At 39.0% G+C, this 19,946-nt stretch overlaps 1 protein-coding gene across 2 annotated transcripts in view; it reads left to right on the top strand.

The window, feature by feature from the left end:
- Positions 1-17,431, top strand: part of GALNT17 (polypeptide N-acetylgalactosaminyltransferase 17) — a 331,827-nt gene extending 314,396 nt beyond the window's left edge. For both annotated transcript variants that reach the window (XM_087926233.1, XM_026708654.2), the window contains exons 10-11: positions 9,091-9,258; positions 15,416-17,431. In XM_087926233.1, coding sequence (XP_087782359.1) covers positions 9,091-9,258; positions 15,416-15,544 — 297 coding nt within the window. In that variant the 3' untranslated portion in view covers positions 15,545-17,431. The remainder of the gene's footprint in view (positions 1-9,090; positions 9,259-15,415) is intronic.
- Positions 17,432-19,946: the final 2,515 nt, after the last annotated feature.

Genomic DNA, 19,946 nt, shown 5'->3' with positions numbered 1-19,946 from the left:
CAAGGGACAAAGGTTTCCCTCAAGTCTGCCTGCTTGGCGGGAAATACTAGTTTAAAATCATTGGTCAGCCTTGCAGGTGGGAAGATTAAACCTTATTGGTTGGGCTGTCCAATAGCTCCCATTAAAAGGGAGAGCTGTCTAACAGCCACTTCACTTCAGTGTACTGATCTACCAAATATAGAGCTGTAGTCACTATCCTTGAGTCCTGCCTCTTTAATCCACCCCAACTTAATAGTAGAAGTCATTCCTTCCAGGCATTGCTGGTGTCCACGGAGATGGCCTTGACTTTCTCAGCCCAAATGAATCTTGTTATGACTGAGGAGTGAATTCCTTGGTGCAGGAGTGAGGCACGAATTCCCATCCTCCTGCTTATGGCAACTCGGGAATAGGTCAGGATCTTCTCTCTGCTGACTTTGCACATCCTTCCTTGGCTGATGCCCCTCCCTTCTTATTTTTCAAGAAATTATTAAAAACTTATTTCTCCATCCAACCTTTGGCTTGATGGAATGAGTTGTTGGGTATCCATCTGTATATTTGTTTGCACAATTTGGAGGTGTTGGCATGTTGCTTTGGACTTTGCTGTACATAGTGCACAGCTATAGGATTGGGCCAGCTAATAAATACGGTAAGCAAATGTATTATTTATTTTATTTTTATTTATTTATATCCTGCCTTTATTATTTTTATAAACAACTTAAGGAGGCAAATATATCTAATACTCCTTCCTCCTCTTATTTTCCCCACAACAGACGTATAAGATGAATTGGTCTGAGAGAGAGTGAATGGCCCAAGATCACCCAGCTGGCTTTCATAGCTAAAGACTGGATTAAAACTGATGGTCTATTGGTTTCTATCCTGGTGCCTTAACCACTAGACTAGTGATGTCCAACCTTGGCAACTTTAAGACATGTGGACTTCAACTTCCAGAATTCCCTAGCCATCATAATTGGCTGAGAAATTCTGAAAGTTTACAGATAATCAGAATTGGAAGGGATCTGGTAGATCATCTAGTCCAACCCCCTACACAAGCAGGAGACCCTGCACCATTTCTGACAAATGGCAGTCCAATCTCTTCTTGAAAGTCTCAAGTGATGGCGCTCCCACAACTTCCGAAGGCAACTTCTGTTCCATTGGTTGATTGTTCTCACTGTCAGAAAGTTTCTCCTTATTTCCAGGTTAAATCTCTTCTTGATCAGTTTCCATCCATTATTCCTTGTCTGGCCTTCGGGTGCCTTGGAAAACAGCTTGACCCCTTCCTCTCTGTGACAGCCCCTCAAATATTGGAAAACCACTTTCATGTCTCCCCTGGTCCTTCTCTTCACTAGACTAGCCAAGCCCAGTTCCTCTAACCGTTCTTCATATGTTTTAGCCTCCAGTCCCCTAATCATCCTGGTTGCTCTTCTCTGCACTTTTTCTAGAGCCTCTACATCTTTTTTATAGTATGGTGACCAAAACTAGATGCAGTATTCTAGGTGTGGCCTTACTAAGGATTTATAGTGTGGTATTAGTACCTTACTTGATCTTGATTGATGTCAACAGGTCAGCTGTGCCTTTTCCGAGCATCACATGGCTGCTTTCCGCAGCTTTGGGCCAGGTCAGGAAGAAGATATACTAGAAGATCTACAAGATCCCTTCCAACTCTGTTATTCTGTTATTCATTTAAAGGGTTGTGGATAGATGTGTCTTGCTTGCCCTTCCACCTTTTCCCTTTGGAATCCAAAGAGCAACCTAACCCCATGACATGCACAATCTTGCCATGGACCTCTGATCATTTGGGCTTCTCTGAACCTACTGAAAGATTCTCCTTAAATTCATTCATCAACTGGAGAAGATGGAGAACAGAGCGGGGGCTGGGAGGGTCTTAATGCAGTTCTACAGGGATGCCACAGAAGCCTTACATCATACCTTTGAAACATCTCAGTTGCAAGGGAAATAAAATAATTTCCATGCTGTTTGCTTATTCTGTGCTTGTAGCTGAATGCCCCCAAGAAATTATTTGTTATCCTGAGCTGGCTCGTATGGTTAGTTTCTCCCGCTCTCTGCCCCCAGTCACTGTTTTAACAAAACAACTTTTCTTCTACTGCTTGATTTCTTGAATTAAAATTTGGGGCTGCTGTTTGCTTCTTTCAACCCATCTGTCAACGAAGCGCAAAGCTGTTTCTCTTTTCCTGATCTTTCTCTCTCTCTCTCTCTCCCTCCCACCTTCTTTTTCCATTTCTTTTCATTGTTAGATAGCAAGAAGCATCCTTTTTCCCTCCCCCAGCCTCGCTGATCTTCTATTCAATTGTACCGTGTCTTTAAAAACAAACAAAACAGCAAATCAAGGTGGTTATTGATTTGCATAGAAGCTGTAAAACCTAAGTTTTTCTGACAGGTAGTCTGGGGGGGTGGGCAGAATTTTCACCCATTTTAATTTGATTCCTTATAATAAATACCTGTCGGTGAAATGAGAGATTAACAAAAAGATTCAATCTTGGAGCCATCCATCTTGGGGTATAAATTGCATTCTGGTTTGCATGCCTAGACTTGCTTCAGCAGTTAAAATGCTATCACCAGTGTGAACAAATATGAAAAATGTTGAAGAAAAGCAAAAAAATATAAATCCTTAGAGACATGAATGCCTGTGATAGAAAAGGTGAGCATGGTACCCAGGAGAATATGATCCAAGTTTCAATCACACAGATACGGCCACCATTTTGACTTTTTCAAACATACCTTAAGGATGTTCCTGCTTCTAAGGATTTTTTTCTTTTTTCTTTTGCATTCCTTTAGGATTTACATATTTATTTTTAACTATATGCTGCAGAGATCCATGCTTAGAGAGGGAAATGCCCCAAGGTCAGATTGAGGGGAAATGTAAATCCCCTCCAAAAACTGATACTTATGTGTAATCTTTGGGGAGTATCCTTGGCTTACAACCATAATTGGAACCAGAAGGTCCATGGCTAAGCAAGGCAGTTGTTAAGCGAATCACATCCAATTTTACAACTTTTTTTTTTTTTGGCCATTGTGGAGTCTTAAGTGTTCACTGAGCTTGGTTGCTTTCTTTCAGAGGTGCACTGAAGAGGTTAGTTAGTTGGATGATGAAACAACTGCAAGCAAACAATCAGGCTCAGACAGCACCAATGATTCCACATTTCAAGCCAGAGCAACAAAAATGATTAGGGGGCTGGAGGCCGAAACATACGAAGAATTCTTACAGCAATTGGGTATGTCTAGTTTAATGAAGAGAAGGACTAAGGGAGACATGACAGCACTCTTCCAATATTTAAGGGGCTCTTACAAAGCACCAGAAGGTAAGACGATAAACAATGGTTGGAAACTAACCAAGGAGAGAACTAAGTAGACATTTTGTAATGGTGAGAACAATCAATCAATGGAATAACTTGCCTTCAGAAGTTGTGGGTTCTCCATCACTGGAGGCTTTAGGGAAAAAAAACTGGACAACCATTTGTCTGAAATGGTATAGGGGAGGGGTGTCAAACTCAAGGCCCGCAGGGTGCTTAAATCTGACCCACAGGGCCGGCCTGGAAATATCAAAGGACCTGCCAGCAGTTCCTTTGCTGGCCAAAATGAGCCACAGGGGTGGGGGCATGTGTTCCCCCCCATGGCCCATTTTCAGCCTCCACGGCCTCCAGCAGAACTCTGCTGTAGGTCTCTGAGGTCCCTTCCAATTTTATTGTACTATGTTCTATTTTCCTCTACAGGTTATAACCATTGGATGGAATGTGTGAATTATGCCCTAGAAATAATTTGCAAGTGCCTTTCCTTCAGTCTGGATCCATAATTCCACTTAACCTCCTGCATAAGACCCAACCACCCAACAATATTTACAAACACACAGGCACCATTTGGAACGAGCAAATCTCCAGTTCAGCGCAAAACTCAGTGAGAGACTAGGGTACCAAATAGCATTCTAATCATTTTGTAGGATCCTTGTGAGAATAACACACACCCATTTACATTCGATCTGCTGGTCCGAAAAACCATTAAGCATACTTGGCTGACAATTCGAGTCAAGAAAAATACAATAGTGCAGATCATAAATAGGTTTAACATGTTTTTCCCTTCTAAATGTTTTCACACACACACACACACACACACACACACACACAACCCCAAACAGTAAACTAGAGATTCCCATCTTCTTTGCTGGAACTCCATCCGGCTTCAATACATATTGCACAAAAGATGAAATTTCAAGCATGAACTCATATCAGGTCTTGCCTGCTTTCCTTTTTTTTAGCTGTATAAAGGCAAAAATAGCAGCCAGCAACTTAAACTGTGATTCTTTTTCAATCCCTGAGTGGATAAAAAAAAGCTACTTGTTTATTATACATTGAGCTACTGTTTGTTTTAGGGAGATCATCTACCTGGTTTGGTACGGTTTGTGAGAAGTGGATGTTATTTCCTGGCATTGTGTTATTCTTTGATTGGTCTTCCATGTGATGTGGAGCACAACATGCCTGGAAGGAGGAGATAATTAGTTTTACTACAAGAGCTAGGTGATGCCAGCCAAGAAGCTGTGAAGACCAAACATAGAGCAAGGTTGATTAGGGAATTGGAGGCTAAAGCAACCATGAATGGTTGCAGGAACTGGATCTGTCTAGTCTAACGAAGAGAAGAATTAGGGGTGGCATGACAGCAGTCTTCCAATATTTGATGAGTGGGTTGACCTATTCTTCAAAGCACCCGAGGACAAGAAATAACAGATGGAAGATTGTCAAAGAGGGAGAACTAACCTAGAATTAAGGAGAAATGTCCTGACAGTGAGAACAATTAATCTGTGGAACAGCTTGCCTCCAGAAATTGTGGATGCTCCATCACTGGAGGTTTTCAAGAAGAAATCGGACAACCATTTATTCGTCTGGAAAGATATAGGATCTCATGCTTGAGCAGGCAGTTGGACTAGAAGACAACCAAGGTCCCTTCTAATTCTGTTCTATTCTGTTTTGTTCTTTTCCACATTCTACTATCCAGAAAGCAGCATGGGAGGAAAAAGAAACTGCCCTAAGCACTGTGGGAAGCCATCTCTGAGTCAATTGTTCCCATTGGACTCATCGGCCAATTCTAATTTAGATAATGTTCTGGGCTACACAGTGCTTTAGACTCAATTCTGGGAGAGGGGGAAGTGCTTTGCAGTATATAGAGTGCAAAATGCAGAACCTGCCAAAGTCTTTAATACACATGTCCAGGATTCTGTGATTCCTAGAAATAAATCCATCTTTCTTAATGAGTCAACCAGAAGTGCTGCATTCATACTTCTCTGCATTCCTTTCAGAACTGAATCTGCAACATCGCTCTACTGTACGTGATGTGCATGGGTTTTTAGGCCAGCTATGGACACCTACAATTTGTTTCTTTAAATTCAACTAATTGTCTCTTGGAAAGTAACACATGCAGAATTTATATTTAGTGAGGGGGAAAGAGAACTCTGATTGGCAATGCATTTTTTTTTAACTCATATAATTGAGTGATTGCTGTCTTCCACTTTCCTCATGATGAGCTGGCAGGTAAATTTGATTAAGAAACAAAAATAAATCATATCAAAATATTGCAAGTTAATATACAACAGCTTAATTTCAGTAATTCCTTTACAGGGCATGCAACTGCACTCTGAATTATGGTGACTTTATAATGACAGGGTTTGGGGCCATGTTAAACTGATATTCTGTAGCTCTGACTTGCTACAGGCAATTCCAAGCCTCACTTAGCAAGCCTTAAAAAAAAGAGTGAGAGAATATAATTAACTTTCTCCCACTGTGAGCACACAGACCCCAACCAAAACCGTAATGAAGGAAGATGGATGTTCAGTGTTAATTTCCAGCAGAAGTGATCAAATGGAGTTAGCAGTGTGCCAACTATATTTCTGGGCTTCTTGTATTCCGCAAAATTTTCCAGCTGGTGTCAATTTAACATTAATTAAGATTAATTGCATTTCTCTAGGGAGCAAAGAGGGGCTTCTCTATAAAACATGCAGTGTTGAAAAATGATAAGGCAAGCTTGTCCCTGCTATCTCTTGGCTGATATGAAGTCTACATAAGCAGACTATTTTATACAATACCGCCTATGTCCCCCAAATCTTATACATTATATTGAAATCTTCACAAGAGTTTTGAAAGCTTAGAAGATAGATTCCATCTAGACCTCGGTTTCTCATGTTGGCTGAGAGGTCCTGGAAGTTGAAGTCCACACATCTTAAAGTTGCCAAGTTCGAGAAACATTGATCTAAACTTTATCTGGCTTAGAAACTAACTCAGGAAATTGCTGAGACAAGGTTCAGAAAGATAGCAATAGCACTTAGACTTATATAACACTTCGCAGTGCTTTACAGCCCTCTCTAAGCAGTTCTGCAGAGTCAGCATATTGCCTCCAACAATCTGGGCCCTCATTTTACCAACCTCAGAAGGATGGAAGGCTGAAGATGGTCTCAGTCTCCAGAACAGGATCTTTCATCCATCCGTGTTAAGCCAACTCTTGCATTCTCTGTATTTCAGAAAGTGTAGCTCTTTTTTAAACATTGGTTAGCCATACTTGTATCTTTAATATTTGTACTTTAAAGACTTTTCCAGCAATTTTCTTCCTGCAGCACATGATTGAAATTAATCCCAGATCTTAAGTTGATTTGTTAATTTTTTTTAAAAAAATATTTGGGTATTTACTATGTCCTATGGTTGTGGAACTCTATGTCCTTCCATTCTCCATTAATTAACCCAACTTCTAAAAGGTTAAGGTTAACTCTCACTGGCTTAACACTCCATTTCTTCTGTTACATACTGATTGTCCAAAAAGCAAACCAGTAGCCCTCCAGTGTACAACTCCCAATAGTCACAATCAGTATAATCAAAGTTGAAAGAAGCTGGGAATTTTAATTCAGCAGTATCTACCCATACAAGTTTCCCATCCCTGGCTTAAGGCTCTGCTGGATTTCTATTGTATGGAATTCCACATTTGCTTTAAAATGTAGATAATACCACATATTCTTTTCAATATATGGAAGTTTCCTCTTGAGTCCCATTCCTTGGAATGGTGTTCCTCCACTGTTTGTCAGTGAAAGGACAACCCAACTTTCTGTCTCTCTAGTTTTCATGTTTGAGTGGGGATGAAATCCCCAGGTCTCTCACCAAACAAATTATTTGATGGGGTAAATCTTGATTACAATAAGTGATTCTTCTATTATAGTCTGATGTGGTCAACTATATGGAGCATTGTCTTCCAATTTAAGCTACCACAATTCTTAAAGAACAGTGACAAACTGGAGAAAGTTGAGAGGTAGACAACCAAGATGGTAAAAAGTCTGAAAACAAGACCTTATGAGGGATAGTTAAAGGATATGGGTACATTCAACCTACAGAAAAGACAACTGTTATAGGGGGAGATATGATAGCAATAGCAATAGCACTTAGACTTATATACCACTTTAACAGTGCTTTACAGGCTTCTCTAAGTGGTTTACAGAGTTAACATATTGCCCCCAACAATCTGGATTCTCATTTTACCAACCTCGGAAGGATGGAAGGCTGAGTCAATCTTGAGCTGGTGAGACTCGAACTGCCAAATTGCAGGCAGTCGGCAATCAGCAGAAGTAGCCTGCAGTACTGCATTCTGACCATTGTGCTCAGTGGGTCATTGATAGCTCTCTTTAAATGTCTGAAATACTGTTGCACAGAATAGTCAGTGGTCTTTACTTTCTCTGCGTCAGAGAGAAGGACGCAACCAACAGAAGCAACAGTTCCTCCAATATCTTCACTATATCAGGGCTCCAACAAATCCACTCTCATTCAAATCAAAAGTCTCTAGCCACATCTCAGAGAAAAGTAAATTGATTTATTAGGAGTGGCCCTGTTGGCATAAGCTGGATGCAGCCGATACTAAATTACATCATACATTTCCCCCTTGACCCTGGTCTTCCCCCCATGTGACTTCTCTAATGGGACACATCCATCTCCAAGAGTCATCCATCATGCTCTTCAATAACCTTCTTGTGCACCGACAACTTTGGGCTACAAGGGTAATTATCTAGGCATTTAAGGAATGCCCTGTTTTCCCCCACTCCCTTTTTCAGGCAGCTAAAAAGACCAAAGGAGTATCTTTTTAGTTGACACACTATTTTTTAATTTTGACTTATTTATTGTTCAATTTATATTCCACTCATCTCACCTAGAGGTGACTCTAGACAGCTTACAACAAATAAAAGCAATAAAGTAAGACATTATTATTTATTATTTAGTGTATGATGAGAACATGACTTAAGTATACATATACACACAATGCAAGTAATTATATATAAAACATCTATGGGAGTACGACTGTGGCCTCATAACTAGATGTCCAATTCAGCTCTTCAGGCTTCATGAAGTACTATGCACCGGTTAGCAGCAGCAACATACTGCTCCACATTAGAAGACTACAGGCTCTCATTCACCAATGGTCAACGATGCTAAACAACAAGGCCTTCCCTATTCACCAGGTCAATGCACAGTCCATCACAAGATTGAAATAGGCCAACATGGAAAACAGATATTTACTGAACATCTACTCAGTTTAACTCCAAGAATCTCTGAGAGAAGAACAGTCCAAGGTCCCTTCTTGTGGTCTGACTATTAGTGAACCCTCTACCAAATCACTCAGTTTAACCTCCCTCACTCTGTATGGATGAAATTGAACAGATGTGGGTAAAACATTAAAATAGTACAATAAAAAAATATCACCATTAAAATTAATGTTAAAATTGTCAACCACGGTGAGGATACACATTGGCTCATGATACGGGAACGTATCATACTGTAGGTATGGACTGAAAAAATGCAAGTCAATCACCATCACGTTGAAGTCTAAGCATACCCATCATGCTTTGTAAGGCTGAATCCCCTGATTATCCTTAACGTCTTTCTCTGGACCTTCTCCACGGTTTCTCTGAAGCTTTGCCCAGAGCTTTGCACAGCTCTTGAGATGGAGTTTCACCAGAGCAAAACAACATTTAAAATCATAACAATCAATATTATCATTCAGTACCAGACCGTATTTGGTTCTGCAGTAGATAACATTCATATTTCTAAACCTGGCTCTTTCTCTCTCTTCCTTCCCTAGCTTGCTCGCTACACCAAAGAAGGATATCTGCATTTAGGAGCTCTTGGGACCACAATCTTGCTCCCAGATACCCGCTGCCTGGTGGATAACGTGAAGAGTAAACTCCCTCAGCTGCTTGACTGTGAGAAGGTCAAGAGCAGCCTTCACAAGCGTTGGAATTTTATACAGGTTCATGTTTTTTATGCAATTATTTTCATATGAATTGTTTGTGTTGTTGAAAAAAATATCCTTCTGGGTTCAGTTCCAAGTGGGGAAAAAGACACTGGATCAATGGGAGTTTGTTTGTTTGCTTGTTTATTTATTTGTCAAACGTACAAGATATCAAATATAATTATGAACATAAACAGGAACAAAGGGAGTAAATACAGATAAGTGGGGACAGTGAGACAGGGACGGTAGGCATGCTGGTGCGCTTATGCACGCCCCCTTTAAGGACCACTTAGGAATGGGGTGAGGTCCACCGTAGACAGTTTGAGGTTGAAGCTGTGAGGAGTTGAGGCTGTAACAACAGTCAGGTAGGGCATTCCAGATGTTGATGACTCTGTTGCTGAAGTTGTATTTTCTGCAATCGAGTTTGGAACGGTTTACCTTGAGTTTGTTTCGATTGTTTTCTCATGTATTATTGTGATTGAGCTGAAGAAGTCATTGACAGGCAAGATACTATAGCAGACAATTTTGTGAACTATGCTTAGATCAGACTGCAGGTGGTGCAGTTCCAGATTGTCCAGGCCCAAAATTTTGAGCCTGTGAGTGGAGGAGTGGAATACTTTTCTTGAACCTGCTGAATTGTGTTAATGTCTGATATACAGTGCAGATCATGAGCTGTATTTGAGAATTGGTCTGGCAAAGGTTTTGTATGCCCTAGTTAACCATTCAATGTTGCTGGAAAAGAAGTTGCTTGGAAAGAAGTTGTATTGATAGACAGGATCACATGCCTTGGAGATCCTGGGTGAAAAGGGAAGAGATGCTAAGAGTCCCTGGGTTTTATGCCCTCTCTAAGCTTTGAACTTCCTGGGGCACAGGAAGCATATCCTGATTGGTTGCTGTCAGGGGTCATAGCTAGCTTTATAGGTTGTGTGCTAATTTGGTTGAATCTTGCTGGGTGATGCAATCTTCCGAGATGCCATGGGGTAAAATAGAGAGCTAATCCTATCATGTCCTGAGGGCCATGTCTTAATCCCATCACCCTGGAGCTGAAGGGAAGGCAGGGAGCTGCTTTGTCTTTAAAAACATGTTTCTCCTTTTCTCATCCAAGGAAATATAATATTCTGCCTTTTAAATATTTCCTTGAATATTTCATTCTTCTAGGAGAGGGGTGAGGGATTGGGCTGTCATCTATCAGATATGATGTAGGGTCTCCTGCTTGGGTGGGGGGTTAGACTAGATGACCTACAAGATACCTTCCAACTCTACTAATCTGTTAAAGTACCTTTGAGACAACGGAGCCAGGAATAGTAATGTTGCCAAATTGCCCCTTCATCATCCCCAAACTGGGTTTGATCACTGACTGTGAAGGGTTTTGTTTTTTTGTTTTGCTTGTTTTAAGTTTAAGGAGAAGAAAGGACAGAAAACCTATCTGGCCATCTCATTAAAATTATATATCCTCTTTAAAAAGTTGGATCCTTTCTAGCGATGAGCTGAAAGCCTTCTCCCATTTCCTCCTATGTACATACCACCAACATTCAGTGGAGGAAGGGCCCATTTTGAATACACCATTTGTCACATAGTTTTGATAAAAGGGAGGCTAAAACAGATTCAACATTTCAAAACAAAAACAAACAGCCACACACTTTGTGAGAGGAGCCAAAGCTAACAATGGATGCAATGTGCATCAAATAATTACTCAGTTCTCTTTGCTTGTTATCCCTACGCTTGTAAGCCACTGAAATTAAACCTACATAAAACTAAACAGAGAGTTTCAGTTGACTTCAGCCCAGCTCGACTGTATTAATTTTAATTTTAATGAGGTGATGTTCCCAAAGCTGTTTCATAATATAGGAAGCAGCCCTGCACTAAATCAAACCGCTGGTCCAGCTATTCTAGTGTATTATTATGAGGTACACTCTACGTGATTATGGGCGCTAGTTTGGAGCCTGGCTATCTTCAGTTAATATGTGGAATCTGAGAATTCTCCTTTGTTGCCTTGGTACAAAATAAGTATGGGCACATGTCTCTCTCCCTCTCTCCCTCTCTCCCCTCCCTCTCCCTCCCTCCCTCTTTTTCTTTCTCTTTCTCTATCTTGCACATGCACACGCACACACCAAAATGTTAGAATTCTGGAAGCTTCCTAATTTCCTACCAAAATCAGCCTTGCTTGCATTGGAGAGATTTCCCAATGTTAATCCAAACATGCCAATGGTTGAAGCTGAAACATTCGAAAGTAAAGCAGGTGTGCTCATTTCTCTCAGGTATACCAGTATAACTGTCCTACCTGGATAATTTGGCTGCAGTATGAAATAACACCATGTGCAGGGACATGTGTTGTTGGTGGTGGTGATGGGCTCTCAAAAAGTCAGCGTGGTGTTTCAGACCACTGCCTTGGCTTTTTTTTTTTTTTTGGTTTCAGGTTTTTTATTTTATTTTACATATACATCCATATCAATGCATGAACAATTGTGGCACCTAGGCACCACACATTCTAGTACAAACAACAATAGTAATCATAATCATATTTGTTACATTAATCAAGCCTATGTAATTCTCATGTTAATACCCTTATTTATATTGAGATACAATCCTTCATTATTTAATTATTCAATGTTTCAATGTATTATTCTAATGTCAATCACAATATTATTTAAACATACATAATAATACTAATCATATTTGTTACATTCATTGAGCCTATGTAATTCTGAAGTGTACATATATTTGTATTAAGGTATACTCTTCCATTATTTAATTGTTCAATATTTTAACATATTATTCTGATGCCGATTACTATATTTATTTAAACATACATAATATTACCATAATTCATTCTCTAGTTTTTCCATTTTATTGTTGCTTTTTATTATATAAAAGTGTATATGCAAACATTCCCCCATTCTCATATTTCTACTTCTATTCTAACTTTTAATCATGCCACCGTTATATTAAAAGACCTTTCCTTTCTATCCATCATCTCTTTTTTACTTCAATAATGTGATTCTTATTCTTTTTTTTTTTTTTGACTTGCCTCCCATATTCCTCTCTTGAATATTTACCTCTGTCTGCATCCACATCCTGACTATTCAGTCTAGGTATTTCTCCCATCCCTAGCCTCTTCCACTGCTAAGCTTTCAAAATATCTGCCCAAGCCCCTATCCCTTTCAAAAATAGCTTCCAGCATCTCCAGTTCTCTTTAAATCTCTTAAAATATTTTCCCCTGTTTTAATTCATTAATCATTGTTTTTATTGTTGTCTCTTTCTTATCTTCTTCTTTTGGTTGCTGGTTCATCAGTTCTATTATTTTCTCCATTCTTTCTATTGTCTCCTCCCTTTCCTGGGCATCTTGATCTTCGCTCATTGTCTCTTATATGATATTTTCCAGGTTTCCTTCTATGCCATGGATTAGTTTCACAATCTTCTCATGTTTTTTCCCCATAATGTCCTTCATACTTTGAAACATCAATGCCACCTCTTTCAAAGTTCCACTTATTTCCCTCTGATGGAGCATCTTGTCTTATTTTAATAAGTCCCACTTTTATCCAATAGTCCAAGAACCATATATTCAGACCTAAAATTGCTGTTCAAAAAAATACATTTGTGTCCCATAGTTAATCAGTCAGTTCCATTTAAGTAGTCCAAGGAGTTATCTGGAACATCTTTAGATCCCCTTTATAAATTCAATCATATATCATAGCATTCAAAGGTCAGTGTCAAACTTATGTCGTCACGGTGATGACACGTGACTTATTGGGATTTTTCCCCCTTTGCTAAACCACGCAGGGTTGAGGACAGCACATGATGCATCCATCCTGCGGACCACGAGTTTGACACTCCTGCTTTAATTAGATGTCTTCCTTGTTCTCATATTTAAATATTCAGTAGTCATGGGGTAGATGCATATAGCACAGTAGGTATCATCACAATCTGTTAAATAAATATTCCCAAGCTTGTAGTGATATATTATATTTTCCTTTCATCGGTAGGTGGCACTCTTAACTTAAATTTCAGTGTTGTCACAGGTTCCATCAGTTTTAGTCTGTTTTTGATTATTTTAATTATAATTCGATTGTAAAAGCAAAATTAATTTTGTAGGTAGATAGTTCCAGAGTTTTAAAATGCCTTTCCAATACAACGTCTTCACAGTTTAAGAGTCCAATTTCCTGTATTTTTTTTTTTAAAAAAATTGTTTTTCTCCCCTTTGTTCTTTTCTTTCTAATCTGGGTTGTTGTTGTTTTTCCAGAATGCTTAACCACCATTTTGACAAATAGTTCTGAGCAAAATAATTCTCCTGGATTTGGGGTTAGGTTTTAAATAGAAAGAAATCCTCTCACCCAGTTCCAGTCACTGTTCATCTCCAATGTTCCGGTACATTCTTAGTTGCCTCGGCTGTCCCAACTTCATGGCAGCCATGTTTAGACTGCCTCTCCTCCTCCTCATGGCTGAGAGGAAAAAAAGCCTTAAGTAAGGCAGGAGAGTTGCAACTATCTGGGACCTTGCAGAGTGCCCCTCTTTGCTTTGTCATCTCTACAGGGCAGATTTGGCTCTTTTCAGAGGGCACCGATGGGGAGAACTCAGCACAGGAGTACGGAGACCTGCTTCTTGGGTCTGACCTTGTCACAATGTCAGCTGGAAGTTGACTTTTTTTTTTTTTTACACTTTTCCCCTGCTGCCCCTGACTATGAGGCAGGCTTTGGGGCAAACAAAGTCTTTGGAACATGAATGGATGCTGACCAAGAACCATGCTGCAGCTCTTTAAAGCAACTATATCACTTCATTGTACAGTTCCAGCATGATCCTGAGAAAGTTCATGAATTACAGAAGCTGCAGGTGTGTGTGGTCTATATGACCATTCATTCCCCAAATGACTTTTTTTGCCTTCAGATCCAAAGCCCTACATAGCCTTTAGACAAATTAATTCAAGTGAAATCCATATTCCAGTACAGTATGTGAAAGATCTTTCATTGAGTGTGCCGATATATTTTCTTGAGATTTCTCTAAAGAAAGTTCTCTGAAGAGTTACTAGTTTTCCAAACTGAACAGAATGGTATTAAGTTTTGGCTACAGATACCTATTATCAATCAAAGAGCATCTACTAGCCTTGTCAGGGGTCTGTAGAGATTCTCAGTCATCCAGCTCATGGTTGTCCCAAAGGTGCTTTTTCAGGAGGCAACTGGACTTTCTTGTTTCTTTCTTTTGAAGACATTTTACTTCTCATCCAAGAAGCTTCTTCAGATCTGACAGGATAGTAATCAGGGATAGTAGTTGGGATAGTGTGTCAAGGGTCCTTAACTCAGTAGCCCACCTGTACTTGTGGGTGAATGTGTGTGGTGCTAATACATGCTAAAGAAGAATCCAATTCGAACAACATAAGAACAACAATCCTACGGGAAAGCTAATTTAGCAATAGCAACTTTCTAGTCGTAGGTCTCCCATAGGGTTGTGTTTCTCTAGCATTCTCAGCAAGTGAGCCAAAGAGCTTCCGGTGCACTAGATTGAGTTCATACAAGATGACTTGGGACATAATTGTATTAAGGTTCCTGTATTTCTTACCATTGACTATGCTGTTTGGAGCACCTGGAAACTGTAGTTCAACCATATCTGGAGGTTCATATGTTTCCTGTCCCTACAGTGAGCCTGTGAAGAGGCACAATGGCAGCATTTGTGTACCGTACAACCCAAATGCTGAATTGTCACCTTTTCCTAGGTTCATATATCAGTATTTATCATGTATCAATATACCAAACATACAAGTGAACTGTGTGGGCTGTATTTGTACATGTTAGGTTTGGTTAATGTTATCTAGGGGGTTGGAGTGGATGGATGGTAGGCTTATGCTGCAATAATCAGGGTCTGACCAAGCATGTTATCTGAAATCAACTAGCACGTTTGGCTGCAAAACTTAAAATTGCCACTAGTGGCAGCAAAGGATTAGAATGTTATAACCCTTTGCTGCCATCTAATGGTTGATCCAGTTACACCAAGTCAAACTTGGTAATTTTTTTAGCCTGAAGCTACAGGACAATATCATAAAAAGGGAATTCCTCTTCCTTGCATGTCCTGAATTACAACTTCAAAAATTCCCAAACGACATGGGAATTGTAATCTGACCTATTAAAAGGTGATGGATGTAAACACTGATTTATTTCTCTCTCTCTCTCTCTTAAAAATAAACCAGCATGGTGCAATCCTAAACAAAGGGACAGGACGCTGCTTGGAAGTTGAAAATAAAGGCACATCAGGTATGGATCTTATTCTTCGCAGCTGCACAGGTCAAAGGTGGACAATTAAACATTTTATCAAGTAGAGAGCCTGTTACCCATCGTTCAAGAAATCTTCAGACTGAGTTCACACCAGGGGAGACATTGTTATCAAACCTTCCACTCTCATTCACAATATCAGGGAAGACTCATAAGGGAAGGTGTTTGAGTTGTTGTTGTTGTTTTTTTTACATTTTATTTATTTGAACTTTGGTTATCTCTCTGCCAAACTTTGACTGACTGATAGAATGAAAACATTCCAGATCTACAGTTGTCATTATCCTGAAGGCTCACGGAACATCTTGGCTTAAGGACAGTAATGAAAGCTTACAAGCATTTCCAAAAATAACCCTAATCCCTACTCCAAATACAGGACCAGCAAATTATATTTGAAGTTCAGAGATGAAACTTTTGATATTCTTTTATTTGAATGCACACAATCTTGGAAATGAGACAATATATTAATATGGAATACCATGTCAAAAGATTTAATAAAGAAAATCCATGAAACTAGCATGAGATGACTATCACAGCCTCATTTTGGAAGTTTCAAGTGCTCTGGAGTTCTGGAAGGACATTTGATAAACTTTTTGCAGAATGTGTTCTTCATACCAAGCACACCATATTGTTATCGACTTCATGCTACTAGTTCAAAGAGGAGCAAGAATTATCCTGAAATGTTGTGAAGTACCAGGGATGTCAGTGCAATCCACCATGGAGTTTTAAAAGAAGAGATTTGCAGCAACAGAAGAACATGGACTCTGCTATTGAAGTGAATGGACCTGAACATCTGTATTACTCCCATGAAATTTCCCACACCCACATTAAACCAATTTGTTTGTGAAAGATACAGCCATAAAAGATTGTTTCTGAAATTGCATACATCACAGTAGAGTTGTGTAAGAAACATAAGAGTCTAAATAACAGGCTAAAAAGAAAAGATGGTTATGGAAAAAAATTGTATTTGTTTGGATGCTAGGAGTCAAAAATGACTTGATAATACATAACCAATGTAGTGGAGAAGCATAGATGTAAAAAATAAGAGTGAAAAGGGGAAAATGTTATCACAAAGAGCATCAGGGAAAAGTATGTTTACAGAAAAAATATTGGAGGGAATTTCCATTAAAAGGCCGGTACTTTAAGAAAAATGTATCTAATGTTATTGAATATTTAAGAAACGTAATGTTTGAAAACTTATGCAAATAACTGATTTAAACAAATTGATAAATGAGACGGGTTCTGCATTGTTAGAACAAGCCCCGGACCAATTTTCTGCCCTTTGTCAGTCTTAAAAAGAGAGTACACTATTTCCAATTAGTAGTTGATGATCAATAATGAGGATGTTTTCATGAGGAACTATATTTCTCCCAGGTTCCCAATAAGCAAAGGGATTATTTTTGCTTCATTGTATATGAGATGTGAACTATGCAGTCTTAATTTAAAGAAAAACCCTGTGAAAATGTGCTTAAAACAAACAAACAAAAACTCACACTGTTTCCTACTTGGAGCAAAATCCCTTGTCATGATTTTGGCATGTGTTGATGGGCTTCCTTAACCGTTGGCTAATTTAAATTCAGCACAGTTGGTGGAAGAAAAAGAAAAAGCTTCTTTAAAACAAGAATTTTTTTCTTTCTCTCAGGACATCCAAATAAATAATCCAAGATCTAAAATTCTGGTAAGACAAGAATGTTCTCACATGACATATTTAGCCGGGTCATTTAAACACTTAAGAGTTTGCATCTGGATAATATGCTAAGAATGGTTTGTGTTGATCTTTGTTGGTTTCTTTATGGCCTATCCCAATGTGCATCCTGCTTGGTTGATTTCTGTGCAATGAATTCTATAAACCCAGAAAACTGGGTTAATTCAGTAATCAGGTTAAATGGTTGTGAATGCAGCTGTTGTTCAATTCGTTTAATTAAATTCTTTAATTTCCAGAACCAATCGCCATAAGATATGTTCAAGGTGTATCAACAGCTATTAGCCTTGATGGCATAAAAGGAATGTCCATATTCAGATGGCTTACTGTGTTAAATACCATTGGAAACAGAACATCAACTGAGACATTCTACTAACTACTAAACATTTCTGATACACATTATTGGTTGCATAAGAAAACAGAGCATTAGGCAAGATAACATTTTGGCACAATTCAATATTTTATCCTGTACTATTGGTAGTTCTTGACTTAATGATCCATCACTTAGTGAACATTTGAAGTTACAAACGGACCTCTCCAGAACAACTTACAACCTGGTTTCAAAGTTTTGATGGACACACACACACACAAAACTACCTCAGGGTCACGTGATGACATTTTGGGCACTTGGCAACCAGCCTGCATTTACAGTTGTTTGCACATCATCACAATTTACAATGCTTTTGGCAAGAAACCAGCATTTACTTGTATTTTCTGAAAAAAGAAATGGATTTTAATGAGTTTGCTTAATGACTGCCCCATTCATTATTGACGGCACAAAAATGGTTGGGTAAAATTGGACATAGTCATGTGATGACCTGCTTAATGGCCAACACAATTTACAGCCATAATTTCAGGCTCACTTAGCCCATAAATCACTGGATACCTGTACATTATTTGATTTGACGTAGCACCAACTATCCAAGCCATTGAATAGATTATAGGGATAACAGATTAAAAACCAACACACAAAACCAGCCACTTACGACATCAATTAAAACAAAAAGTTTTTTTTAAGTTAAAAATGTCATAATTAACATTAAAAAGCTCATATAAAAAGATGTTTTGCGAGTGCTTTATAAAGCTAATAAAGATATTGAGCTTTCAATGTTTCAGGGAATGCATGCTGGAGAACAGGGGCAGCAGCTGAAAAGGCTCAATTACGGATAATTGTAGGCAAGCTACTCAAATAAGCTTAATAAAAGTGAAGGTTCATACAGGAGGTTTTCTTTCAAAAGCATGCGGGATGTGGAATTCTGGGAGCTGAAGTCCATGAATCTTAAAAGTTGCCAAATTTAAGCAGGAGTGGGCAGCTTATGGTCCCTTTATGACCTGTGGACTTCAATTCCTGAGCCAGCTTGTTCAGGAATATTGGGAGGTGAGCTAAAATCCATAGGTCTTAAAGGGATCATAGTTGCCCATCCCTGGCTTTAAGGGTAATCACCTACATTGTGTATTTGGCCAAAAACAATTACAAGACAAGAGTTTCAAGTCCAAGTGTTTATCCCTGCCTTCTTTCCTCTCCCTCTTCTCTCTCTCTCTCTGTCATCTCTCCTCTCTCTCCTCTCCTCTCTCTTACTTTTTACCTATTTCATATCTCATATCTTATTTTATGTCTTATACCTTATCCTATCCTATCTATCTTATCTTTATCTATCATCCAACCATCCATCTATCTCATTTATCTATTATGTTTGTACAGTCACCAATCTTAAAGAACAACTAGGAAGCTACCAGTCAATGAAACAATATATCAAGTAGTCTTCCACTTATGACAATCAAACCCAAAATTTCCATTGCTAAGCAAGGATTTTCACCATGGTGGAGCACAATCTTCTAGTCAAGATAGAGGGTTTCACACCAAATAGTTAACATCAGAGGAATGGGACTGTTTAATAGACAAACGGAGACATAAGGCATGTGTCCTTGTAACTCTCAGTGGCCTGTAGTAATTTTTTTATCAGAATCCCATAGCAGCCCCTAAATCTTAAGATGTGAATGCTTCCTTCTAACTAAGACCATTGCTCTCTGTAGATAATAAAAGGGCAAGAAGTAATTTGAGATACATTATATTATTGCTTATGAATACATAAGAATGGATTATTTCCCTTTCCTTTCCGAAGTATATAAACATAAGGACATTTCTGTCTGCAAGAGATGGTGAAATAGCTCAGTGGTTAAAGATTTATTTATTTAATTTATATTGTGCCTATTCACCCATGGCAACTCGAGTTCACTTACACAATGTAAAAACATATTTAAAACAAAAATAAAAACAATAAAAACTAACAAAAATAATCAAATAAATAAAGATGCGGAGTTTGTTAGCTGGAAAACTGATGGCCTGGTTTGCGACCTGAGCACCACAGAACAGGGTGTGCTCCTGTTCCTTGCTTCAGCTCCTGCCCTCCTAGCTATTTGAAAGCATGAAAATGCAAGTAGATAAATAGGTACCACTTCAGTGGGAAGATAACAGCATTCCAGGCACCTTGGTGTACAGCCACGCTGGTCACATAACCACGGAAAATGTCTTCAGACAACTCTGGCTTCCTTTTCTATAGCTCTGCTCTATAGTGGGGCCACGCTTGGAGTACTGCATTCAGTTCTGGGTACCACAATACTCCTGGGAAGGGTAGGACTTTAGAACAGGCATTTGAAAAGATGCTGAGACCCTGGAGAGAGTGAGAGAAGAGAAACAATGATGATAAGGTATCTGGAGGCTAAACCACGAATAGATATGGGAACTAGGT

Source organism: Pseudonaja textilis, chromosome 1 (genome assembly GCF_049901715.1).
Source record: "Pseudonaja textilis isolate UNSWEBS1 chromosome 1, rPseTex1.2, whole genome shotgun sequence".
NCBI lineage: Eukaryota > Metazoa > Chordata > Lepidosauria > Squamata > Elapidae > Pseudonaja > Pseudonaja textilis.
The sequence above is the reverse complement of the archived record's forward strand: the minus strand, read 5'-3'. Positions and strand labels throughout refer to the sequence as shown.